At 41.1% G+C, this 27,687-nt stretch overlaps 3 protein-coding genes across 8 annotated transcripts; all 3 read right to left on the reverse strand.

Moving 5' to 3' along the window:
- Positions 1-244: 244 nt before the first annotated feature.
- LOC147798713 (tubulin beta-4B chain-like) lies at positions 245-4,952 on the reverse strand. The gene is made up of 3 exons (XM_087137942.1): positions 4,776-4,952; positions 2,098-2,433; positions 245-1,979 (listed from the first exon to the last, which is right to left on the reverse strand). The coding sequence occupies exons 1-3, from the start codon at positions 4,830-4,832 to the stop codon at positions 1,029-1,031; spliced, it is 1,344 nt and encodes a 447-aa protein (XP_086994068.1). The 5' UTR covers positions 4,833-4,952; the 3' UTR covers positions 245-1,028.
- Positions 4,953-8,134: 3,182 nt separating this feature from the next.
- On the reverse strand, positions 8,135-13,771 carry LOC110974747 (tubulin beta-4 chain-like). 2 transcript variants are annotated; one of them, XM_022226583.2, is made up of 3 exons: positions 13,591-13,771; positions 9,762-10,097; positions 8,135-9,660 (listed from the first exon to the last, which is right to left on the reverse strand). In XM_022226583.2, exons 1-3 carry the CDS (start codon positions 13,645-13,647, stop codon positions 8,710-8,712), a joined length of 1,344 nt encoding a protein of 447 aa, XP_022082275.1. In that variant the 5' UTR covers positions 13,648-13,771; the 3' UTR covers positions 8,135-8,709. The 2 variants fall into 2 exon arrangements, with proteins under 2 accessions (XP_022082275.1, XP_022082274.1); XM_022226582.2 differs by lacking the exon at positions 13,591-13,771 and adding an exon at positions 11,679-11,838.
- Positions 13,772-15,322: 1,551 nt separating this feature from the next.
- Positions 15,323-27,623, reverse strand: LOC110974849 (tubulin beta-4B chain-like). 5 transcript variants are annotated; one of them, XM_022226757.2, is made up of 5 exons: positions 27,045-27,623; positions 24,715-24,794; positions 24,141-24,249; positions 18,524-18,750; positions 15,323-17,424 (listed from the first exon to the last, which is right to left on the reverse strand). In XM_022226757.2, exons 2-5 carry the CDS (start codon positions 24,769-24,771, stop codon positions 16,465-16,467), a joined length of 1,353 nt encoding a protein of 450 aa, XP_022082449.2. In that variant the 5' UTR covers positions 24,772-24,794; positions 27,045-27,623; the 3' UTR covers positions 15,323-16,464. The 5 variants fall into 5 exon arrangements, with proteins under 5 accessions (XP_022082449.2, XP_086994064.1, XP_086994065.1 ...); XM_087137938.1 differs by lacking the exon at positions 27,045-27,623 and having other exon boundaries at positions 24,715-24,913; XM_087137939.1 differs by lacking the exons at positions 24,141-24,249; positions 24,715-24,794; positions 27,045-27,623 and adding an exon at positions 19,843-19,955.
- Positions 27,624-27,687: the final 64 nt, after the last annotated feature.

The raw sequence follows: 27,687 nt of genomic DNA on the forward strand, positions 1-27,687 counted from the left end.
CTTTAGTTCGATAATCACCAGAAAAACAACATTCATATCCATAGTTTTTCCAGCCTACAACATCTGACTGATTGTTTTAAACCCCAACTTTCTGTTCTTTTGACAACTTCCCGTTCTTTTGACAACTTCCCATTCATTTGACAGCTTCCCGTTCTTTTGACACTTTCCTATATCCCATCCCGTCTCGTCCCATCCCTTCCCTTCAAATTTTTATTTATGGTACAAAATTATTTAAGTCACCAACTTTTTAAGCTTGCTCTTATTCTCAGTTTTATTACCTCACACTTTCGCCACAGATACATTTAAAAATAAAAAACGTACACGTGTACAACATTTTGGTCAGAAAATAAAAGAAACAACATAGATGTACAAAATTGCAGAATCCCTAAGCTTTTTCCAGTAGTCGTGGATCCAAATGTGGACCATTGCAAGAGAACGGAAGAAAATATCATTAAATTTCATCAAAAACATTAGGTTATGAAATGACTCCAATTCACTTCGATGTTTTCAGCTGTCGTCTTATACTGCACCATTGAGTTATTTCTTTCTGCCGAAAGGATCACTACGTTTTATCTGTGTGCACTCTTTTAGTGTTACGTTGGCAACACAATATTCTGAAAAGCAATCTGTAATACAGATATTGCCAACGATATGAAATCAGAAATGCCTTTGTGTAGTATGGAAAATTCGTTTCTCATTTTCTTTATTCCATTTTTTCATCTGAATGCCACCTTTTTGCCTGCCTTCCTTTTAATCTGCACCCCAAAATTCACGATGAAACCTTTTCCCCTGCTTGGGGCCTAGTATACTGCCTTGCAGATTTCATTAACTCGAAATGCCTTACAAGGATACTTATGCACGGTCTCCATGTCTCGCTGCAAGTTTCAGGCTTTTTTTTTCATTTCAAATTAAAGGTTAAAGTTTGGACAAGTTAATTTTCGTTTTAATTATGCAAATAATGGAAGCTTGAAAACACTTTATTTTATGCCATCGAATGCAAGTTCTCCTTGGTGATATTTCGATTAATTTTAAGCGTCTGCATCTTCGGCCTCTTCTTCCTCATCAAAGTCGCCTTCCTCCTCAGCCGTTGCATCCTGGTACTGCTGGTACTCAGACACCAAGTCGTTCATGTTGCTCTCAGCCTCAGTGAACTCCATCTCATCCATACCCTCGCCGGTGTACCAATGCAGGAAAGCCTTGCGCCTGAACATAGCGGTAAACTGCTCAGAGATGCGCTTGAACAGCTCCTGGATGGCTGTGCTGTTGCCGATGAAGGTAACGGACATCTTGAGGCCTCGTGGTGGGATGTCGCAGACAGCGGTCTTGACGTTGTTGGGGATCCATTCTACGAAGTAGCTGCTGTTCTTGTTCTGCACGTTCAGCATCTGCTCATCAACCTCCTTCATGGACATACGGCCACGGAAGACGGCAGCAACGGTCAGGTAACGACCATGACGAGGATCACAAGCAGCCATCATGTTCTTGGCATCGAACATCTGCTGGGTCAGCTCAGGGACGCTCAAGGCACGGTACTGTTGGCTGCCTCTGCTGGTCAGGGGAGCAAAGCCGGGCATGAAGAAGTGGAGACGAGGGAAAGGCACCATATTGACAGCCAGCTTGCGAAGATCGGCATTGAGTTGACCAGGGAACCTCAGGCAGGTGGTAACACCACTCATGGTGATGGACACAAGGTGATTGAGGTCACCGTATGTTGGAGTGGTCAACTTCAGGGTGCGGAAGCAGATGTCGTACAGGGCCTCGTTGTCAATGCAGAAGGTTTCATCTGTGTTTTCTACAAGCTGGTGGACAGACAGGGTGGCGTTGTAAGGCTCCACCACGGTATCTGACACCTTCGGAGAGGGGACAACACTGAAGGTGCTCATGATACGGTCTGGGTACTCCTCACGGATCTTGCTGATGAGAAGTGTTCCCATGCCTGAGCCAGTGCCGCCACCAAGGGACTGTGTCAATTGGAAACCCTGTGAGGAAGAAATCGATTTATTGATTATTAGTACCATTCATTCTTGATTGAAACGATACTTTCTTTTTTCTTGGAATCTTCAAGCCATTTTCTGGTAACTTCTGCCCCAGACTCACCTGCAGACAATCACAGCCTTCAGCCTCTTTGCGCACAACGTCCAGTACGGAGTCTACCAGCTCAGCCCCCTCGGTGTAGTGACCCTTGGCCCAGTTGTTTCCAGCTCCACTCTGTCCGAAGACAAAGTTGTCGGGTCTGAAGATCTGACCAAATGGACCAGAGCGGACAGAGTCCATGGTGCCTGGCTCCAGGTCGACCAGTACGGCTCGGGGTACATGCTTGCCACCGGTGGCTTCATTGTAGTAAACGTTGATTCTCTCCAACTGCAAGTCGGAGTCACCGTGGTATGTGCCGGTTGGGTCGATGCCATGCTCGTCAGAGATCACCTCCCAGAACTGTTGAGATAGAAAATATCTCATAATTTAGCCGAACATCTGGGAGACTTTAATGCAACAGTTATCTTCGTTACTGTTGTCCCACAAAAGTGCATTTAATTTATAAGTTAAATAATTGTGTCGGAGATAGATCCAAGAAGAAGTGTTGGTTTTGTCGAATTATGGGATAGAATGGCTACTAGAAATCAGAGGAATAAACTTTCATGGATCTGAAGCGGTATAGCGCCAGACATTTCCAACCTATACGTTTTCGACTACCAGTATTAACCAACATAATTTGCAGTTCTATATGGCAATGGAAGGTAACGCTAACTGAACAAGGATGAGAAATGAAAATATTAATACGAGTAACAAAAATGTTATCACTGTAATTAAGAAAAGACTAAACGTTCTTCAAATCAGAATTATTTGTAACTCCTAAAGTCTTGACCTGAATTAACGGATTACTGCATGTCTTGCAAAATAAATCATATTGAAATCGGAGGCTTGAGGGCTTTTAAGTTTAACAAAATTAAAAATAGTGGCTCATGTAAAAACACAATCTACATTACCCGTACTTTTTATTGTAGGCCCCGAAGCACACATTTAATTTGAAAAGGGCACCTTTTTATTTTTTTGTCAGTGAATTCAAGCAATTCTCTTTCTTTCCAAACATTTCTCTCACAAACATTACTATGGCTGTGTCTGGACAATTTTCACACTTCCAATTCTTGGACATTATTTGTTGGTCATGCGTTATGGGAGCTGAATTGTGCATGGCACATATTTACACAGGCTTCTCTGTGGGAATTCATCCGAAAGAGAGAGAGAGAGAGAGGGAAAGCATGTAAATATAAAACTTTAAAAGCTGGAATTTCGCCTAAATGGATACCCATGTCTTTCATGACCTTGACGTATTAATCTGAAATTCTTTTAAACTAACTTTGCCTTACATCTCTTTTTATTTATTATTTCGTTATTCTCTTTATCTATTATAGCTAAAACAAGTGCACAATTTGTGATTTCTCCAGGACTAATTGTGGGACACACCCTTTTAAATATGACTAACTAAGAGATTTTCGGAGGTTTTGGCTGAAAATGGATCAAAAAGAGCAAAGGATGCCAGAATGGCAAATTACAAATTCAACATAATTGTCTCAGAAAATTAAGTTTACAAAATTTTAAGATTCAATGGGAGAGACCCTGCGAAAATGATACCCAGATTTCAAAACCTTTTCGAATCAATAATCTTCTCACATTGAAATCTTGGCAATAACTTGACGAAGTCAGCCACATGTATATAAATGTTGGTAATTTATGTTCACAAGTTCCTTCACAGTTTATGCCGCAATGGACCAGAAGTTGAGAGAATTGTTATTTGGAAACTGAATGTTGCTCAGAGCAAGATTTGAACATTGCCATCGTCACATTATCATCGCACGTCACGCCTAATTCACCAACTTTGTCTGTTGAAACAATTAAAGCTTCTCAGTACGACTCGACTGAAGGTTGCTTTTTTCATGAGACTTGAACCAATGAATGCAGGGGAGTAGCTTCCCATTATGCAAACCAAGACGGTCGGCGCAGGCGCAGACTAGAGTGGGTTTACCATCTGACATTGACATGAGACACGCCCAGCAAAAGGAGCCAATTTTGTAATGTCAAACACGTCGGAAGTCGTGTCAAACTCTGAACTGACATGCAGACACGTTTTGCTGTGGGAATTTACTTTTTATATTCAATTTCAAAGCGATTCTTGTTCTAGATGGGGGTCTCTAAATTGCTTGGTGTTTTGACCATGTTTTGTTAAGTTATACAAGTTACCGTATTCAAATGCAATTTTACGCACTCGGCATATTCACTTGTAATTCCATTGAACAATTGACAAAATCAGAAAAAAATGTTCGTATTTATTTTTGAACGTATACATTTTTCTGTGATTACTTTTAGAGATTTATGTAATCTCGCAGTGTATTAAAAAGGATGTAATCAATCTTCTTAAAGACATCACAGTAATAGTTTACATGACTCTCTGTGAGCAACGTGATGAATGGTGATGAGTCATTCAGCATGCTTGCCTACCGGTATATAATGAATGATAAATTATGCGGGGTGCGGTGGACACAGCCGCAATTAGGACAATTTCCAGAAGGAAAATAAACATTTAATTTTCTTAAATTCAGAGACCAGGCACTTCGTCTTCCGTAATATTGAGAAAAAATTCTAATTGAGAAACCAATCGACCAATAGATAATTCTTCCGTCTATTCTTGTACAAGCATTAAAAATTAACAAACAAATTCACACTTTTCGTACCATCAGGTTTTTCCTTGATACATTTCAATAGATTTTTCTCTCACTTACCTTAGCACCGATCTGGTTGCCACACTGGCCGGCTTGGAGATGTACAATTTCACGCATTTTGTTAGTTTTTTTGGGGAATGTAGTAATTGACTTGGCCCACACAGACTCCACTCACAGTGATTTCTGACCCGTCCTGCACCGCCGGCTGCTGAATCGCTAATGAAGGGAACGGCCGCTGTAAACCGACTTGCGCAGTGATGACGTCGACCTTCCGCGCGGAATAAAGCAGTTCGCTAAACCAACTCATCTGAAGCCGTCTTTGTCATCTGGTTCTACTTTCATCGATTTCATCTTTTTAAAATCAATCTACATGCTCATAATTAAAGTCACATACTGAAAGAGACATGAAAAACCGGTTCCAGCGTCTGGGAGGGTTTTGAGCGAATTATGACAGCCATTAATAGACGGACAAAATTTCCTCCGCGACAATTCTACGGTCATCTTAGATGGTTCCGATTTGTGGGTGATAGAATCTGTACAGCTGGACCGAGGACCATGGAAATGTTTCATAATTTACCCAAGAACAGGCGCGATTGTTCAATGAGCAAATCCTACCCTCATGAATTTAGACTGCGGCTTTTATTTGCCTGCTTTTCCCCCTCGGCTTATTTGCTTTTAATAAATACTTTGGAGAAAAATGAGATCATTACTCAGCCAGAATACACCGATCATGTCAGCTGTTACAATCAAAGGTACATGTAGTTGTCAAGTGTATAAACTTGGCCAATAGACTCCAGACATCTAACGATGAATCTGACGGGTCACTTGGAAAGAAACGTGAAGGTGAAGCAATGTTTACACCCCCCCAAAGGGAACAACCCTGATATCCAGGCCATGGCATTTCATATGGCTCCTTGATTGGCACAGACCCATAGTAAATAGAATTATAAGTGACTTGGCAGCCTTTATGCATTTTGGAAATAGTGGATGAATATAAAAAACGGGCAAATAATTGTTTAAAAAGCGGGAAATATTTCTAAAAAGGTGCAACACTTTTCTAATCTTCTTTTCCATAACTGCTGAATATTATGGCATCGATATACAAAACTCAGACTTCTTACCTTTAAAGAATTATGTACAAGACGTACATTAAGCATATGCATGAATTGAACTCAGTGGATGAGTCATCGTCCATGGTATTCATGAACGATTTCGCGCGGCATGTACATGTACACTGAGCCCAGTGCCCCAGGATTCATGACTGTCCCGCGATGACACACAATATCCATGATAACCGACAGAAACATTTCAGTAATAAACTGTACTGAACTAACTTTCATTACATATATGATTGGAGGTACCAATCAGTGGCGTAGCTATAGGATTTTACTAATAGGGAGCACAAGGGGCGCCGGCCGGGGGGGGCACCAGCGTGTTTTTTTAGGGCAAGCTTTGTTCAATATCCATTCATCCGTATTTAGTCGTGGGGGCACCGGGGGGGGGGGCACGTTCCCCCGCCCCCCTCCCGAGGCTACACCCCCGGTATCAATTAGTCCACTATGACAAATAGCTGGGCCTCATCTTCCTAGATTCTCTGTGGCTTTGTTTTGGGTGTGGACATTCTGGTGCACATCACTGCAGGGTGCTCACTACGTGACTGTGTAACTCACGGGAATAATGAAGCAACTAGGTCATTATTGGAACTGTGAGCTCAAGTTCAGAGTCGAAACTGAGCTTTGCAGAGCTACTGCGACCCCCCTTGACTTGCCTTAGTACCGATTTGGCTACCATGTGATCCAATCTGAAGGATGGAAAACTATGTTTTATATTTCAAATGCCTATACTTCCCGTTCGGCAAGGCGAATTCACAACTAAACGTTATAGACAACTTTCTTTTTTCCTACAACTTGTATGGGCGGCCAAAGTTTGCAAAAATATCACCTTTTGATTGGTTTTCGATTTTACCTCCATTCGTTCAAAATTGCCATTTGCTGTTTTAAATAGGGTCGTATTATACTTTTATTTAATACTTAGTGGTCCATGGATTATTATTGTTCCGATAGCTGCGTGGGATTTTTCACACTTTGTGAATTATTCTTTTATTTTTGTACCGACGGCCAACCACAGTTTTAGCAGCCTCTTGTAGGAAAAACACGACTGTGACGTCATAAGAGCAGACATAATGGGTGTGTTCGAGTGAGCTCGTGTTATCACACGAGTGTGTGTGTACTGAGCGCTGGAACGGCTGGAGTACGACCCGCGGGAAGGCGAGAGTATACTCTTGCTAAAGGAAGAGTAACATGACGGGCAAAAAGGCATTCCAGGAAGCGTACCATGTCCGTGGAGGCGTGTGCATTTTCGAATCAGTGTATTTCTATTGGCGGATCATGTACCGTCCCGGCGCGTGCGTTTCCGGCACATCTGTTTAACTTGAACGCGGACAGTCCAAAATCACGTGACTGCAAATCCTGTATACTCCTACACCCGAGTGTTATGCGCACGCGTCCTACTCGTGTAAACCAGAGGTAACCACACGAACACACTCTAAAGGTGTGGGCGTTGTTACCCAACCCCCTAGCATAATGGGAATCTCTCTTGTTCTATACCCAGCAAGAAATGAGACCGAGGGGTACCCCCCCAACATGTCCAATCCCTATACACATTCCAGACTATTGTTACTTAACACACCCCCCAAGATGTCCGAAAGGAATTCCCCAGATTCCTGCGAGACAATGACCAACACAAAGCAGAGGGGGTTCTCTCCGTCTCATACCTTGCTGCATATGTCTTGTTCTTTCTGTAGCGGATCCCCCCAGGTAAACAATAACATCTGCACCTTTCTGGACGATAAGTTTGTTAAGGGTTGATCTTTGTGTAGTTAATACACAATGTTTCGGATTAAAAGAAAACACGCTACCCTCCATGACACGGCTTGGACTCGACGGTTTGGGCTCACTTGTTAACGGACTCGAACAATCACACACCTGTTTTACATACAAAGTGTGGACATTCCTTTGTTCTCCTGTTGTTAAGGAAACTTGAGGAAAATGCTCCTTTTTGTCGAACTAAGATAACTCCTTCGAGCTGGATTTTGAGGATGATTTTCTGGACTGTTCCTCTTCATTTTGCCACGGATAACATTGACCCCAAATGCCTCTGAAACTGTTTTTCAGAGAGGAGAAAACATTGTGTGGACATGTGCGAGTCCTCACAATGCCATCGCACCCTACATTATGTGGACTTTTTTGTGCAGAGGTCCACACTATGTATGCCAAGCCTGCACAGAAGAACGGGAAGTTGGCAGAATTTCCAGCGCTACCGAACGAAGCTCGGCTTGAATTCAGATGAAGTGGACTTAACTTCAACACTAGATTCATTTGAAAGGGGACAGGACTTTAAAGACCTTTACAGAAACTGCATTACACTTGCACAGTTATTTCTCATTTAATTTTCCCAGACTTTGACATAATCATTGAGGACCGTTCATACCTTTAGTGATACAAGAATCGGTCAAAGATGGCACTCTATATCAAAAGCATGAAAGTAACTTGCGTTATAAAACAGCTTAGAATGAAATCATGAGATGTTATCCTAAGTTGAAATACGCATCTGCGCAAACGTCCGCGTTATGAGCAGAATGTACAGTCTTGCACTTTTTTTTTACTTTAAACGATAAGTTTGAGCTTTCTAAATCGATTTTAATTATTGATCACTCATTACTCAAGTTTCTCACTTGTTTAGAATTTCCACACAGAACTTGATATCACAAAACACATTAAGTAGAGCACTGGACCTTCATAAGGAAGATTTTAACTTCACGAGGAAGTAACGACGAACTTTTAAACCGAATTAAAATGCTTTGTCTTTGTAGAACATGACCACAAGGTGTTCAGGGTGAAATGCTTCGGTATGAGCGAATACGCGATTATTACTTGTGTTACCGTTGATTTAATAATAATTTTGGGTTCTTCTTCTTCACTTCTCAAAAGTTCTTCTACTCCTGAATTTCGCCTTCTTCCTCTTCTTCATCAAACTCGCCTTCCTCCTCAGCTGTTGCATCCTGGTACTGCTGGTACTCAGACACCAAGTCGTTCATGTTGCTCTCAGCCTCAGTGAACTCCATCTCATCCATACCCTCGCCGGTGTACCAATGCAGGAAAGCCTTGCGCCTGAACATAGCGGTGAACTGCTCAGAGATGCGCTTGAACAGCTCCTGGATGGCTGTGCTGTTGCCGATGAAGGTGACAGCCATTTTGAGACCGCGTGGTGGGATGTCGCAGACGGCGGTCTTGACGTTGTTGGGGATCCATTCCACAAAGTAGCTGCTGTTCTTGTTCTGCACGTTCAGCATCTGCTCATCAACCTCCTTCATGGACATACGGCCACGGAACATAGCTGCAACGGTCAGGTAGCGGCCATGACGAGGGTCACATGCAGCCATCATGTTCTTGGCATCGAACATCTGCTGGGTCAGCTCGGGAACGGTCAGGGCACGGTACTGCTGGCTGCCTCTGCTGGTCAGGGGAGCAAAGCCAGGCATGAAGAAGTGGAGACGAGGGAAAGGCACCATGTTGACAGCCAGCTTGCGAAGGTCGGCATTGAGTTGACCAGGGAACCTCAGGCAGGTGGTAACACCACTCATGGTAGCAGACACAAGGTGGTTGAGATCACCGTAGGTTGGGGTGGTCAACTTCAGGGTGCGGAAACAGATGTCGTATAGGGCCTCGTTGTCAATGCAGAAGGTTTCATCTGTGTTTTCTACAAGCTGGTGGACAGAGAGGGTGGCGTTGTATGGCTCAACGACAGTGTCTGAGACTTTGGGAGATGGGACGACACTGAAAGTGGTCATGATGCGGTCTGGGTACTCCTCACGGATCTTGCTGATGAGAAGTGTTCCCATGCCTGAGCCAGTGCCGCCACCAAGGGAATGTGTCAGTTGGAAACCCTGAAAAACGAGAACAAAAGACGTTGAGTAAAATTTGGCTTATGTGGTGTTTGCTTTGAAAGAAAATCTACTTTTTGAAAGCCAGAATCTGCCACAATTACCTGAAGGCAATCACAGCTCTCTGCTTCCTTCCGCACAACATCCAGTACAGAGTCTACCAGCTCAGCCCCCTCGGTGTAGTGACCCTTGGCCCAGTTGTTTCCAGCTCCACTCTGTCCGAAGATGAAATTGTCGGGTCTGAAGATCTGACCAAATGGACCAGAGCGGACAGAGTCCATGGTGCCTGGCTCCAGGTCGACCAGTACAGCTCGGGGTACATATTTCCCTCCGGTAGCTTCATTGTAGTAAACATTGATTCTCTCCAACTGCAAGTCAGAGTCACCGTGGTATGTGCCGGTTGGGTCAATGCCATGCTCATCAGATATCACTTCCCAGAACTGTCATAAAAATCAGTAATTTAAAAATATCATTCCATAACTAAGTTAGATATTAGTCAAACAATTTTTGAAATTTTTGAAAAAAGTTGGAAAAGAGGCGAAAAAAAAATAATCAACTGGAAATGAGAGATGTCACTTTCCATTGAGTACAGCATGATTTTACCTTTTTAAAATCTCACAAGGTTTGCCGGCATGAACGGTGCCACACTACCATGAGTCTATACCATGGGTCTGTAGGCATATTTCATGACATCACCGCCAGTTTTATATTGTATTAACATTTGGCATATGCATTTATACATAACAAGTATCATCATATACACAAGGAAAACAGTCGAGGCGCATTACAGACAGGTTTCACTTTCCATACTGGTTACACAATGTAGGTCGTGTAGGTCGCGCAGGGCCGAAGGCAAATCTCGGTCTCATTATGTTCAGACATGTGTCACTCTGAGTTTTAACACAACAGGCAACATGAACGGCAAATATGGACATTTTCTTCTTTTGGACTAGAGCTGTTCAGGAAACCAACTTCCTCAATTTTCAGGTTTTCCTTCTCTTAAAGAGGCACTCTTAAGATCAGGTTTCTGGAACTGGGTACATCATCTATATGTTTATTATGAGAGTTTTCTTGTATGTTTCAAAGTACACGAAGATCATTCATGCCTTTAACAGTCGAGAAAATGACGCAGAGGTAACAGTGCTGTCAATATTGCAAACTGATATCGCTGCTACATATTTTGCACCGGTAAATAATGACGTAGAGGGTCAAGTAGAAACTTAGCTCTAGGATGTTTGTTTTCAAAGTGCAAAATATACAATGTATGTACTGTTTGGGTCCATGTAATGATGTTGAACTGAGAAGAAACTATAGTAAATATGCCAATTTTTTTTGCAGCACACTACTCGATGCTTTCGCTGGTTATATTTTAATCTTCCCAGTTTTACAATTATAATCCATTTTCCAGTTCCAATTATGCTTTCTTCAGCAATCCGATCATTAAATTTTTAACCTACTTCCAATCTGAATTCGCCCCTTCGCTATACGCCTGTGGGCATAAGGACATGGCTACAGGACCACTATCATTTTTCCTTATTGTTGAAACGTCATAAATGCAAGTACAAATTTATTCGAATTGAAAGAAATAACACAAGCGAAAAAAGACCACAGTAAAAATAAACATCTAGAAAAAATATCGATTGAGGGACCATGAAATGTCGACCAGGAAGCCGAAACTATCATCAAACAGTATGTAAAAAGTCCATACATGTCCGCGTACATGCATTTGTAATTTTATATTAATCACACAGGCAAAAAGTGCTATGGAGTTCGTTGCATGGCTTTTTTGTCCAGATGCACAATTCATGCAGAGACTATTTTGAATAACGTAATGTAAAGCTGCATTCTGGTCATTTTGTAGCTAACCAGCATTACTATCGAGATGGGTATATAGCAAATAAGCCGTCATCATGACGGCGGATTATCAATGTGTCGCTCATCTGACAATTTTCAGACTTGTTTTAAAAAGCAATTTAAACGTTTGTGCCGACGCTATAGCTTCGCCAGGCATGAGCACCTACCTTAGCACCGATCTGGTTACCGCACTGGCCTGCTTGGAGATGCACAATTTCACGCATGTTGTAAACTTAGGAAAACAGTCTGGAATGCTTTATCTAGCAAAAAATGGTTCTCAACAACGTCTGACAGGTTGGGAATGCAGAATTGCTAATGACAGGGCGAATGGTTGTCATAAGGTCTAATTACACATGCGCACCGCAATAAATGTGCAAATCCGCGTGAAAAAAGTAGTTCATTGTTTGCTTGAAAAAGTCTTTACATGTATCAAAAAATTTACTAACGTGGAAAAACCCAACATTAGAAGACATCAATGACCTTGTTTCTGCTAGGAGATACATCGGGAGTTTTTAAGAGCCGAGATCAATAAATGCTAAACATAGACAAATTCATCCGCACTGCTAGACGCCAAAATATGCGCATGGTGATGTTGCACATTGCTTGCATTCCCAATGAGTGTGCAGGGGAGGTAATTACTTATCTAGATGGGAGAAAGCATCGCTGCTCACCAAAAAATGAGAGAAATTAAAATTTGATAAACATTCATGATGATGTCTCTTTAGCCTCACTGTTTCATCTGTTACTCATTATGAAGTATATGATATTATGGAATAATATAATATGGAATAATATAATACAGTTTGCGATGGGCACCAGTGTACGGCTGCATAAATTTCTACAGGGTCTTTAGGATCAGTCTGGCCTTTGCCTTTTTAGAATTTTATGACCGATTAGTGTCAATGACATGTTCGTCACTATCACCTTTGGTAATTTACCATCACGGTCATTCGCATAGCTAGATGTGGTTCGACTTTGAGCGACAATCCTCATTTATTCACGTGATTTTTGCCGACACTGGTTATGTTTATCAGTATTTAGAAATCATCAAAACTGACCAGTTTGCTTCAAGATGACCCCCTCAATTAAAATTTGATTGACAAAGTGTTTCCCCTGAACTGTTCGCAAATGAAAGATGGAAAATATAAGTCATAATTTAGTTTACAGGCCCATTGGTCAAAATACTAAGATCCGCAATCATTATCAATGTTAAAGGCTTTGCAGCGCCTTGTTCAAACAAAGTTCATGTCTCTTTACCCCAAACGTCATCCATACTCTTAATCACGAGCACAATAGAGTAATAAAAATCTACCTAGAAATTATTTTCCAGGCTCAATCTGCCCCATGGTACTTAATTTCTTTATTCATATAATATTATATGGGTTATCGGTGCCCAAATGCCCCCAAACCATGCATGTTCGTGTCTAGTTTGGGGAATATGCAATTTTTAACTTATCAGGCTAAAAATGATGTTGTGGCAGTCGATGCAGACTGACAGGAAGAATGCAGCAAGCTGGAGAATTATTTTAAGAGAAAAAAATCAGGAATGGGAAAGGACTTTATTGCCGCATATGTCAGACACAAAATGAATGAAATCTTACACCAGCGCAAGTTCAATTCTTTTGACTTTAACAGTAAACTCGGAATGTTGAAAACAGAGGAAATCAATGCATACCGTGTCACAAAATATTCCCCAAATATCAAGCAATTGGTGTCTTCAAATCCTCATTGTCATTTTACCAAAATTAAACAAAAATTTATTTTATTTTGCACGCCCAAAGTATACCCTAGGATTGATGTATTATGCAGGGAGATATATCATACAACGTTATCACAGGCAACCCTTCCAAAGGTAAGGCGGTCACCTTCACCTAAAGTCCCATAATAGACCTTGCTGTTTTTGTTGGGAGGTCCCAACACAAGTCACCTGCCCTGGGACAGACATCCTCATCTAAACTCTTTAGGGAACCTAAAATAAAGATCTTCAAGCGATTTAACCAGGCTTAAAAAAAAGCCAGAAAACAAACTTAAAGATCAATGCCCTATAATTAACAGGAAAGGCAAAATCTTCGGTCTCACCTTAGCGCCAATTTGGTTGCCGCATTGTCCAGCTTGAATGTGAACAATTTCACGCATTTTTGTCCGATTTACTTATTCTTTCCAAACTTATGATCTTTGAGACTGACGACGGTGCCACTCGCACTGTCCTGCCGCCTTTTAATACCCCGTGTGATGTGACGAATTAGGCTATGCCTGGTTGGCGGGTGCGCCGCAGACCATCTCTGGTTGTGTTCTTCCGCGGAACAAAAACTCGGGAAAATGACAAGAAATGAACAAATAAACCTAGATAATTTTTTAAGTTTGTTACTGTGGAAAGAAATAAACGACTTTCGGTAATACAGGAGCAATAAATAATTCCAAAATTGCAGCAACAAACGAACTGAGGAAAAATCCAGCCGTGATTTAGTTAATATTCAATGACAAATATGGATGTGCCATGTTTCTTGCAGGTCGTCCCTAACTGCTGCACCATTATCTTAAATCACATTATGCATTCAAGGGAGCTCAGTCATGACGAGGAAGTAATGACGTCACTTTCCTTATATACAGCTGGCACGGCTGCCTGCAGTGCTAGTGGAGCGCACCCCAATTACCCTTTGTCCCTGGAAAGCAAACCATAGTATACACGTTGGTTTCTTCACTCCAGACAGAATACAAACAAAAATGGATGCCCTTTTTTCTTTGCTTGTGAATTAAAAGTTCGATTTGCTTAGGGTAACCGATCGAGCGTGACAACGCAATGCGAACAGATTTCGCCTGCAAGTCTTTTGGATTTTATCTACATGTACTGATAGTTATTAATTCTTCTCTGAACAGGATTTCTTATGTTACTATTGCAAGACAGATTTTAAGACAAAGGATAGTGAAACTTGTCTCGTCTTTAAACTGTGTGTGTTTATCAATAAACTTAAACCGGATCTGAATCTGACAGCGTAAAGTACACGTCGATGGATATTTTCTTATAGGCTATATCGACTCAAAAGTTAAGGACCCCTTTTTTCTAACTAGTAATTTTGTTGTAACGAGTGGGGTAGTTGTTTCATTTTTTTGTCTAGATGGTGTTCTCCTTGGAATAAAAAATCTAAAAATGCTTCAAAACATCATGCACATTTTCTCAAAATGAACATTTTCAGGGAACTCAAACGACAAAATAAAAAATGGTCCTTAACTTTTGTTGAGTAATGTATATACAGTAGGCCAATCCGCAGAACTCGGCTCAATTTGCTCATTTAAATGTGAAACTCAGACAGCACAATTAATGCAAAGATTAGTTGCAAAATAAACAATCGTCCTATAAAGCACATTCTTGACTACTAGGAAATTCCCGGGATCCCGTTGTCAACAGCAGTATTTTTTTAATCAACTGCCAACAGGAATAAAACATCTATTATACTGCCAGCAAGTATACCGTACAGATGATTTAGTTTGATGAGTCACCGTTTTACACGTGGCGCTGGACACGTCGCACGTATTGAGCGCAAAAAGTGCCGTCCGTACGGAAAGGTCATTAGACCAAAGTTCGTTGGACCGATATCTGGGCCAGAAAAACCCGGTCGACTGCTGTATCCGCAGAACAATCCCCGGTTCTTAAAAGCTGGATGCAAGTTAGCAAACACCAGGATTCCATGCTTTTATGCACCCTCGAGTTGTATGGAAGATGCTGCAAAAACCAAACCTATGTTTTATTTCAGTTCATCACTTGAAGACTAAATATATGCAATGGAGAGGAAATCAACCTGGAAGACGTCTCTTTATCTATTTGAAGTTGGAAATTCGTTTATTAATTGCTTGATTTATGGCGTTGAGCTTCAAATAAAACAGGAAAGCAGTTACTGCACGAAGCTACCAAGCTGTTACAGAGTCAAAGATTCAGTCACACTGGAAATAGTTTTAGCTCAAACATAATGTCATCAAAACTGTGTGAGAGTTGTTTGTGGACATTAAAACTATCGAAAACATTTCTGTTTGTGATTAAAGATATAACCAGCGACAGTTTAGATATTGCACGATTGTCTACTGCAAGAATTCACTGTTCAATAAATAGCACTTTTAACACAACATTTGTTGGGATTTTAACTATCAAGTCTGTTAAGAATGGGCCAGTATCATTTCATTTTAGAAAATTTGACACTTTTGACCACCCTTTCAAAAGCTAACACATCACCTTGAAAACTTTATTTTGCATGCAATAAGTAACAGAGATTAGTTAATTAACCGTTGTATAATTGAGTCCCCAGCTTACACATCGATCATCGCTTGCTTCAACTTTCAGTAAGGAGTAGCTCAATTGTACAGTATTGCTTCCTCAATATTAAAATTGAGGCAAAACGATGCGGGAAAAACAGCTGTTTTGAGATTTTCCATGGACTCAAATGATGCTGCATCCTTAATCGAGATGATGCAGATTTCTTGTAGATATGTCAGGGAGGAGAAGTGATGCACTGGAAGTCATCAAGCCAAATCTTCATGTCAGGGAGGAGATGTGATGCACTGGAAGTCATCAAGCCAAATCTTCATGTCAGGGAGGAGAAGTGACGCACTGGAAGTCATCAAGCCAAATCTTCATGTCAGGGAGGAGAAGTGATGCACTGGAAGTCATCAAGCCAAATCTTCATGTCAGGGAGGAGAAGTGACGCACTGGAAGTCATCAAGCCAAATCTTCATGTCAGGGAGGAGAAGTGACGCACTGGAAATCATCAAGCCAAATCTTCATGTCAGGGAGGAGAAGTGACGCACTGGAAGTCATCAAGCCAAATCTTCATGTCAGGGAGGAGATGTGACGCACTGGAAGTCATCAAGCCAAATCTTCATGTCAGGGAGGAGAAGTGATGCACTGGAAGTCATCAAGCCAAATCTTCATGTCAGGGAGGAGATGTGACGCACTGGAAGTCATCAAGCCAAATCTTCATGTTCATCCTCCTCTTCTTCCTCTTCGTCATAATCGCCGTCATCATCAGCTGTTGCTTCTTGATACTGCTGGTACTCAGACACCAAGTCGTTCATGTTGCTCTCAGCCTCAGTGAACTCCATCTCATCCATACCCTCGCCGGTGTACCAATGCAGGAAAGCCTTGCGCCTGAACATAGCGGTGAACTGCTCAGAGATGCGCTTGAACAGCTCCTGGATGGCTGTGCTGTTGCCGATGAAGGTGGCAGACATCTTGAGGCCTCGTGGTGGGATGTCACACACAGCAGTCTTGACGTTGTTCGGGATCCATTCTACGAAGTAGCTGCTGTTCTTGTTCTGCACATTCAGCATCTGCTCATCGACATCCTTCATGGACATGATACCCCGGAAGACGGCAGCCACAGTCAGGTAGCGGCCATGACGAGGGTCACATGCAGCCATCATGTTCTTGGCATCGAACATCTGCTGGGTCAGCTCGGAAACAGTTAATGCACGGTACTGCTGGCTGCCTCTGCTGGTCAGGGGAGCAAAACCAGGCATGAAAAAGTGGAGACGAGGGAAAGGCACCATGTTGACAGCCAACTTGCGAAGGTCGGCATTGAGTTGACCAGGGAACCTCAGGCAGGTGGTAACGCCACTCATGGTAGCGGACACAAGGTGGTTGAGATCGCCGTAGGTTGGGGTGGTCAACTTCAGGGTGCGGAAACAGATGTCATAAAGAGCTTCATTGTCAATGCAGTAGGTCTCGTCTGTATTTTCTACAAGCTGGTGGACAGACAGTGTCGCATTGTATGGCTCCACCACGGTGTCTGACACCTTGGGGGAAGGGACAACACTGAAGGTATTCATGATGCGGTCTGGGTACTCCTCACGGATCTTGCTGATGAGAAGTGTTCCCATGCCTGAGCCAGTGCCACCGCCAAGGGAATGCGTCAGTTGGAAACCCTACATAAAATTTGACCAAAAAAAACAATAATTTTTTCTATTGGAAAGGACGGACTAGTGTTGCCCACAAGGGGTTCCCAGCTAACTTTTATCTTATTCTCATCTTTAAGTAAAATTCTTAGGCCAGAAAGGCTTTGGGTTTGTCTGATAAACGATTTCCTTGACATTAGGAAACAAAACTTAAATGCACAAAATTAAACTGATTAAAATGTTCCTGGACAAAATGTGACAATTAAGGACTGACGGTGTTTTATGCCCATACAAGCAAAGTGAAGCAAAAACACAAATTGTCATAGATCAAAAGAAATATCAGTGGAGTTGAGTTCAGTAACAACGAGGGAGCATTATCTCTCCTGACATTGAAGTAATCTGAAAGTTGATGGGGAGGGTTGGAATGCTTCTGCAGAGGAATTTCAACAATGCTCTCTCCTGAGGGAGAGTACCGCATCTTATGATTAAGCAGACATGTTGCAGATGCAGTGGTTATTCACCATCACATCATGACCAGTTGTACATATTTGACATTCAGCGTAAATAACGATGACTGTACACTCACTTCCTTAACTGAATGAATACAAAAACCCTAAGACTATCTCTTGGTAATGCCACCAAATAAGAGGCATTAACAAATTTAAAACATAATGCTCCACAATAATTTATCACATTACTGTATGTAATGTTTACAAATTTTGTTTTCTTTCGGACACCAAAATCAATATTGGTGGCCCAGAAAAACAATAACAATGCCCTTTCAAGGCAACAATTACTCCAAAATCAATTAAATCCAGGACAAGCATTGGTAGACTGCCAGCAACTATAGCATCCTAATGGTCCATGTGCATTAATCAATGAGCAATACCATTGAAAAGAACAATAGGGCTTTATATTTGGCAAGATGCCATTCACTCAGGTGGTATTAAATTTGCCCAGTTCAAAGGCTTGAAGTGAGAAATAATCTCAAAGATTTGCTGAGCTGAAATTTGAGTCCTTAAGGAAATTTTACAGCTTGCCTTCATAAAACATTAACAAATAACTTTCGTATTTCGTTTCAATCTGTTTGAAAGTTTGAAAGAAGAATTTTCTCAGTGGTATTTCGTACCTGCAGGCAATCACAGCTCTCTGCTTCCTTCCGCACAACATCCAGTACAGTGTCTACAAGCTCCGCCCCCTCGGTGTAATGACCCTTGGCCCAGTTGTTTCCAGCTCCACTCTGTCCGAAGACAAAGTTGTCGGGTCTAAAGATCTGACCAAATGGACCAGAGCGGACAGAGTCCATGGTGCCTGGCTCCAGGTCGACCAGTACGGCTCGGGGTACATATTTGCCACCTAAAGTTGAAAACAAAAAAACACAAAACACCAAAAATACAATACTTAGGCTAGGCATGTAAACAGGATTTGAATCAATATCAGGCTTCGGGAGAGTGAAAAAAGTTCTTTCATCAGGGATTTTTTTTAAATGCTCCATGAATGGGATGACATGGACAGGTGCTAGGAATACATCAAGGGTATTTAAAATGGGTCACATTGACCTATAGTCTGGTCTGATTCAACCCTCGATTTTCTTGAGAAGATGGAAAGAGATCTCTACTACACCTGCTGGGATTCAAAATTGACTATGCACAATACAGAGCCTATTCAATTGAAGTGGTAATCACATCAGCATGGGCTCATAACATATTCACATCTAATGATTTCAGACTTGTGTGGCATTCCAGAAAATTTCAATGAAAACTCAAACCAGGCTTAAGTGCAACATTCCCTATTCTGATGACCATATACATTTGTTAAATAGTGTAAAAATTAAATTATTCCGTCCCTAAGGACAACACCAGAAGCCCTAAACAAACCTAAATGGTCTTTTAAGTATCAGGTTGGTCATGCTTGGTGTGTTTTCAAATTTATCTGCCCCCCTTGCCTATTATTTCCACCCCCATATCCTCCATCTGAAATTTTTACATTATAGGAACCCAACTCACACAGCACAGGAGACTTTACCCACATTTCTAAAAGTCTATATAATATTTATGGGCCGCGACAGTAAAGACTGTGTGTTCTTCTTTTCTACCCCCGTTATCTATAAAATAAAATTCCTTTTTTTAACATCATATGATACTTTCACCAACACCCTTGCATCGGTTGTCCCTAATTTATATGCAACTTTGACAAAGCCCTTGCACTAAGAGATCCTGACCCCATTAGAACACAGGATGATTCACATAATGACAACAACATGGCTGCAGCCGTTCTCCCAGACATCACCGCACATAAGCAGAGTAACAGATGGACCTCATCCCGACGACAGCTTAATCATGCTTCATCAATCATGCGGCTCTTTCCACCTTCCAAATTCTCTGCTATTTCCCCCTTCCTGCTTGGGTTGCAAAGGCCACACCTTACAGCATTTATGCCTTCAGCTACCTGACCACATGGCAACAAGGAAATCCCTCCATAGCAACCAAGACTGCATCCTTATCAAGCCTCATCAGTGATGCAGCGCAGTGTTCCCGCATCCCCCCCCATCCCAGTGATGTGGCACATCGTCTCACGACGATGGGACGATGACTCATACCTGGGACACTGGCCTTCACAAACACGTTTCTCAGTCTCTCAACACCATAGCCAATGCCTATATTAAGTCACTTTATTATCCGATGAAGATACCGATTCTAACCTGTCTGGCATTTGTCATGACAAGAATCTAACCAGCAAGCAGAGCATCAGTAATTAAACATTCGTGCTTGAGTTGTTTTTAATTCCTGCATTTAATTTAATTTGCCACCAAAGTTACATTAATACATTCCAACTAGTAGAAAAGTGCACAACAGCAAACAAAACAGATTTTCTCAGTCAATGGCTGAGGGCAATCCCTCCTACAAATTTATAAGCTGCTCTTAAAAGTCATGTCCAAGTAGCTTGTGGATAGCTGCTCACTGACATTAAAATATAGACACATCAAAAATGCATGCTTTATTCTTCTACAACTCCTTTGTTTTGCTACATTGACACTGGCATTTTCTGGAAAAAAAAAGGTTCCACAAAGCCATATATACACCTGCTAATTTGCACTTGTCTGCAAATCTCAGACTACATCAATCACCATCCGTTAAACTGTACATTCTTTGCATGTACAACTCAACAGCGATTAAGCTGACAGGGACCTTTTGTACCTGCAGTTACACATGCTTCAATTTGAATTTTATGACCAGTTTCACGGCCATGGGTGAGCTGACTAAAGAACAAAGGTCACAGTGCCATCATTCTCCTCCCAAAAGTGCAGCTAACACAGAGACTGTAATTAAAACCATTGCTGTCCTTAAATAGGAGAAAGACATATCATTCAGCACACATTGTGAATCATGTATAGATTTTTTTTGGGGGGGGGTAGATACTTTAACAACATTTGGATACATGAGAGATGGAAGTCAGTTCTTCAAAAATTTACAACAAATCACGAGAGAGTATTAATTAGAATCAATTTATTTACTCTACTCATCCCAGCAAAAATCATCTACTACAGAACAGAATGTTCCGAATCAGATGAAATACTGTATTTCCGCAGTCTTTATTCCGTGTAGGCCTACATGTGCTGGAACTAAACCATGACACTTGGCATAATGCTGTGTACATGTTGAGGACAACTGTTATTCACCACTCTGTATAACAGTTTTATCATAACAATAGCCAAGTGAGCTCACGGGATTTACCCTTCAAAGGTTCTGTCTGCTCTATCAAGCAATCACCCATGACATTTCAACATGCAGACAGTCTACAAAAGACTACAAAATATAACCCAGGAAAATTAACAATGGCCCCTTAAACCTTACATACGTGTATTACCCAGACTGCCAAAATGATTTCTGCATCATAGAAGCAGATCCGTGTCTAAATGCGTACTTGGGCCTTCCCTTTATGTGGATGCCAAATCCCATTGTAATTTTATATCACGTCTATCCAGACAGTTTAAATGTCTAAAACAGGTGTATGTGACAATGCAGGAAGCAATGTCAAGTATGGGCCATGGGCTGTAGAACAGCAGATGTGACAGTGATAAAAGCGACTGGTGTATATGTAGAGTGGATGAAGTGGGTGAAATGGTTAAGTGGCAGAAGCAGCTGGACAAGACTGTGTCTCCTTGTCAACTGTACATGTAGTTGAGAATGGTGTCAATCATGACGTCACTTAGAAAGACATTTTGAAGAGAAAACTCAATGTCATTATTGCTGACAAAAGAGAACAACCCGCCAAAAAACAATAAACAACATAGCAGCTACATTCTATAAGACTATAACATCCAGCAGATTAAGGCACAACATCGAAATATTACAAACAAGCCTTTACAATGTCGGCACATACATGTTACACATTTCAGAAATAAACACAGCTACAAAAGCCTACAACGGTGACCTTTGAGCTAACCATCCCCATTGAAAATCTTTCCCTTTCAGAGAGCCAAGGAAAACCTGCACGTATGACTCATAAAATAAACCTCATTATGTTAATCCAAAATGGTTTGGAAGTCTGATTTCATGAATGATAGCTACCAGAGTTGTGTACTGAAGTTGGCAGAAATATCAACTGAAGTTACAAGTAAAATGGTTTTAAGGCTCATAACGATTACACTTTATCTTTTTGAAACTACATCAAATCACCAATCACGTACATTAGAAGTACAGGATGGTAAGCACGGTAAAGTTTGTTCTCTTTCATTCAAAAGGGTGAATTGAGATGGAAAGATTCTAAGCACTGTCTATCAACAAACCTTCACAGTGTATAAAGATCACATTTATAGTGTTTATCAAGTGACAACTTAGAAGAATCTTTCCAAATTCTTAGCATGCACGGATCTGTGCTATTTTGATAATCCAGCCATCACAAAAGCGCAGATCCATGCTTATCTTAGTGAAGTAGTCCACAGTGATCCACAGCTTTTAATCAAGTATTTGATTTGTTTTGTGGAAGCAATACTTGATTTTTGCCCAGTATGTCTGGACAGTTTGGCTCCACAATCGGTGACAATTACACCGATCTATCCATCTATGTATATCTTTACATAAGTTGATCTGTAGCGCCCTCACCCTCCCTACATACATCAACGAGGCATTTCAGAACTGTGCAGGTTGACCCCATTGGTAGGATGAGTCACACATGCTGACCAAGTCTGGAGAGAATAGATGATTGCTCACATGATTGACCTGGATATGTCTGAGTGGTAACGGACCACAGCCTGGCTTGTATTTCAGATACAAGCAACTGAAGTCTTTGCAGGGCCCCATTTATAATTTCATGCCTGAAGTACATGTTCATGTACATGCATTAGAGTGTGTTACAGGTTGAAAGACGGACTGTGTTACAGGTTGAAAGATGGACCGTGTTACAGGTTGAAAGATGGACTGTGTTACAGGTTGAAAAGTTGATGACAATTGCATATATGCAAGATAGTCTGATTCAAAAGGTTGTGGTCTGGAATTATTTTCTTCTTCTGAAGGATATTTAAAATTTGAGGTTTCAAGATAAATTTATCAAATACTATTCCAAGGTTGTAATAAGGGGTCCAGAAGCAACAAGCTGTTGGTAATTTTAATTTACAAGTTACAAATATTCATCAACAGGAGGTCCTGTTCAGAGATGATTTTTTTTTCCAGAAAAAAAAAGAAGGATTGCTTAAAGTATTTCTCGAGGCAAGTATGGAAATGTAGTCCTCGTTTTCTGTAAGGGGGCTTAAAGTGCTTCTGGGAACCAGTACGTGGGCGCAAGGAACAATGGTCTTGTCACAAAATAGAGGGAAAGGTGGAGATGAAAAAAAAAAGGTATAAAAGCAGGCCATGTGAAAACAGCAGTGAATGCCCCAAATGTCCTTGGTCCCTACTAGAATGAACAATGGCAAAACCGGGAGCCTTTGTCAGCATTGTATGATGCCTGTGTTTAGCTAAAAGCTCAACAACAGCTGGTGGGAATATACTTGAGAATACAATTTTAACACACAATTGTACACGACGGCATTTACATCTTATGTCTTCCTTGTTTTCCTACAAATTGAGGATATACAGCTAAGCTTTGATGGGAAAAAAATCCATGTCCAGTAAAATGAACAATATTGGAAGGCTTTTGCACTGGATTTAGTCCGTTGATTACTCCCTGCATAGAGGTAGTGTGTATGTACACTGAGCAACGGTTTAAACAAACATTTACAGTGTGGTACTGATCAATAATATCCACACATCCCCATAGGAATTGATTTCCTTCTGTCTGGATGCGGCCAAACACAGTGCAGCATAGAAGTAAATCCCACATTACCATTATAAATAAAACATGCAAAAATAAGTAGATAAAATATTTCCAGCCAACAGAGGGCGCTATATAATTTTTCATCTCGAAAAAGAAGCTACCTTCCTTTTCAGGGCACTTTGTTTCAAGTTACTTCCAGGGTTTTTCAAACGTTCAAGGTCTTTTGGAGTAGGAAAATTAGGGACCCATGTTGAAAATGTTAAGTTAATTTTTGATCAACTTAATAATTACTTCCAATCAGCTAGCTGTCTAAATATTTCAGTCATTCACGTCAAGTTGTTTGTCAACTATTTTGTTTACTTCACAAATAGAATAAATGGCTGTTCATCTCAATAAGTTTAAAGTTCTAAGATTATCTATACGGCACTCAAGTTGAAACAAACCAAACCAAAAATCTGAGCAGACAGGTGACGTAATTTTGAGGGTCTTACCCGTAGCTCTATTGTAGTAGACACTAATTCGCTCCAATTGTAATTCAGAGTCTCCAACGTAGGTACCAGTTGGATCAATGCCATGCTCATCAGAGATCACCTCCCAGAACTGTTACCATGACAACAACAACGATGTAAGGTTAAAAAGCTCCGTTCACATCAAACATTTGATCACTATGATGACACGGCATTTCCAAATGAGGAGAAAAGAGGAAAGTTGCTCAGTTTAAACAATTCTGAGTGCATTGAAATGTTTTTTTTTCATAAGATGAGCATTTTCTCATATAGAGGAGGCATTTTTGACAGGTTAACAAATGCATTTACAGACCGAGACTGTTACTTTACTATGAGTAAGCAAAAAATCAATACCCTCCAGATCATTGTCAATTATGATCCCACCACTAAACATAAGGAGCTTGCTTGGAAATTGCGAAGTCGAAGTTCAGTAAAAAGGACAAGTTCAGTGTCATAGTTCATATTTCCTGAACTCATAGGACACTAGACACAGCAATCTTGCTGCCATTGGAGGTTGAGGTTTAGTAAGTAAATTTCATCACACGGTTCTTTGTCTTACCTTTGCTCCAATCTGGTTCCCGCACTGCCCAGCCTGGATATGCACAATCTCACGCATGATGAATGACCCCGGACTATCAACTACAAGGACCAAAGCAGAAATTGAACGAAAAAAGAATGAAATTTGTAAGAAAGACTTCTGGATGGTACTCAAGACGATCTGCAAGCCCGGCTTGAACAAACCGAAGGTAGACAATCGAGAGAAAGAGGCAGCGTGACTTCAGATCCAGGGCAGGACTGTCTGCCAGGAAGTGCGATAATAGTCCCTTAGTGTCAACAGGAAAAGCGTGTTATCGTCTGATTGGTCGAGAGGCAACAGTCGATGAGTTTGCGGCTTTCTCAGCCAGGAAGGCACGCTGGCTCACCTTGGCATTCTCTTAGTGGTTTTCCTTTGGTTTCTGACTTTTGAAAATTTGTTTTAGTGACAAGAATCTAGTTGAGAGAAGAATAAATTTACAGAAAAATGACAAGTGATTTCTGTAACATTGGCGTGTTGAGCTATTAATGCTGAGTAATGTCACTTCTAGGAGCCAAGCTTCTTGGAAAGAAGTTGCTTGAGATTTTATAATTCATCTTTGAAGACATTTCATCAGAATGTTTTGTGCCTTGCGATCCTGGAACATCCAAACCCCATTACTGATCACACACTCTCTATCTGCTGGCGAGAGGATGTTTTCTGTGGCTGGTCCCCGTCTCTGGAACCAGCTTGAAGTTCATCTTAGTGAGTCTAGGAATGTGGAGAGTTTTAAGACGGGGCTGAAGATGCACCTTTTTAACAAGCATTCTTAGTTTCTTAGTATTGATTTTAATTATGGTACATGTAGGTTTTATTTATTTATTTATTTATTTATATTTTGATGTACAGCGCCTGGGAGCAGCTTGATGGATTGGGCGCTTTATAAATGTGAATTATTATTATTTTTTGTCTGACTGCTTGAGCCATACACACCCCTTGCAATTTAAGAGGTTTTGTGGACACTGGACGGGGGTGAAAATAATGCAGCATACTCAGGGCAAAATTGGAGGTATTTACTAAATTAACAGGAATGTCCAGAAGAACTTAAAAAAAATTCTCTCTGAATATACGATTCACTCTTGCAGCAATTTCTATTTACCGAGTAACATTTGTTAAAAATAATTTTATGATTAATGTCCTACAATCAGAAGTACGTTTGATTGATTCAATTAAGTTTGATTTTGTAATTGACTTCCGGCAAGGAATCACTTTGCTGGGATGAATTCTTTTTAACGTTTAGTCCCTGGGATGCCTTCTCTAATGGTCCAAGCAGACTGAGCATTAGCAACTGATCAATGGTCCTCAAGGAAGCATACATGAAAATCAATAAAGAAAACAGGATGGAAAAGCTGGATGTGTTTTGACAAGATCTCCCCCAGCAATTGGCGCTGATGACAGGCATTAGAGGCTGGGATGGGATTGTTTAAAGGGTCTAGAATTTCACAGCCAATGCTGTATGGGTTGACATGATCCAGTTGCTTCAAATGAAATGAAACACGCAGTTGGTGTTTATATGCCTACAGTTGATGCACAATCTTCAACCACCACCTTCAACTTTACAATGTCTGTTTCCTTTTTAATTTGTAACATGACAAGGAAATGAGATAATGTGATTAGAAAATGTACATGCCTGATCTGCCCATGTTAGATAGCCCCCAAAATTTGGAATAACAATTTTAAGCGTCACTAACATTGCACCCAGTCACAATATACATGATCAGAACATTTGACGACAGGGTGATTTGATCCCTTTTTAATTCTACAACTCTCACGTTTTATGTTTTTTTACCTTGAGGGAGGGTCAGTTGGTTGGGGGGAGGGGGAATGGTACCCCCAGACAGCGGGGCGGAGCCCACATTTCTGGGGGGAGGGAATGGGGGAAACATTTCTTGTTCTGTGCCTAGAAATTTTTCAGATTATCATTTCTTCTCAGTTTTTTTCTTAGTAGGAAATTCCAGGCAAGGTTGATGGCATGACAGAGAGCTATATAATTAATAAGGGTTTTTGTTTGCTTTAATCAGAGTCAATTAAAAGTAAGGGTTGGCCGGAATGAAAACCATCAAATTAACTGACATGGACACCCTTAATGTTTGGGGAATGTGTCTTTTGACGTGTGGCTAAACTAGGCACTGAGGATTCCTACATTTTAAAATATCAGTGCCGAAGGTGGAAGTTCAATCCGAACACGCACATTACATCGTTAGAGTCATAAATTCTGAAGTTGTACTAGGCTTGTGGGCCTAGTCGGAAGTCACTGAAATTAAGTTAACTTCTTTCAAACACAAGCAAGGTCAACATGACAAGGACAATTTTACCTGTGTTAAGGTAGCAGCCATTTTGGAGGCAAGCATGGCGGTCCCTCAATCAGTTGTAAGGTAAGTAGGCTAGGAGAAGAAATGATGCGTCAAGCTTCCACTTCAGTGTAGGTATCTCCGGGCCAAGCCTGGGGCCTATCATTTCGAATAGGCCGCCGGGGCGGCGCAGACATGCATCCGGAGCGAACAGCACGCAAAGAAAGAATTCAGTTAGGCCTTGCCATTTTCGTCGAATTAAGGCAAATGTAGAAAAGGTTTACTGCCAACACTGTTTTTGACCACTGAAAAGTAGGCCCTACATTAGTTGCAACATCTGTCAAGCCATCAGACCACGGAGAGATCAGACTGAAGCCTCTCCGGTCTCTATTTTGGCGGGAAACTTAGGAACTGTTTGTTCTTCTTTCAACCATGGTATGGAGTTATTCAACTATTCAATTCAACAGTTAACGTTAGGGGCGCGTTAGGCCTTCACACAGAAAAAATACATTCCCTCTCTGCAACCAAACCAATAGATTTAATTCCTTCAAATGAGTCAAATCAAGATAACTGAAGCCAAAAACTTAAGACGATTCAAGATGGCTCGATTTTCATTTTTACGGCCCTTAAGAATGGCGCCCTCCTCGAACGGTGAAATTATTTTTCA

The sequence above is a fragment of the Acanthaster planci genome, linkage group LG06 (genome assembly GCF_054643075.1).
Source record: "Acanthaster planci isolate LZ-2023a linkage group LG06, COTS_SCS, whole genome shotgun sequence".
In the NCBI taxonomy this organism is placed as follows: Eukaryota; Metazoa; Echinodermata; class Asteroidea; order Valvatida; family Acanthasteridae; genus Acanthaster; species Acanthaster planci.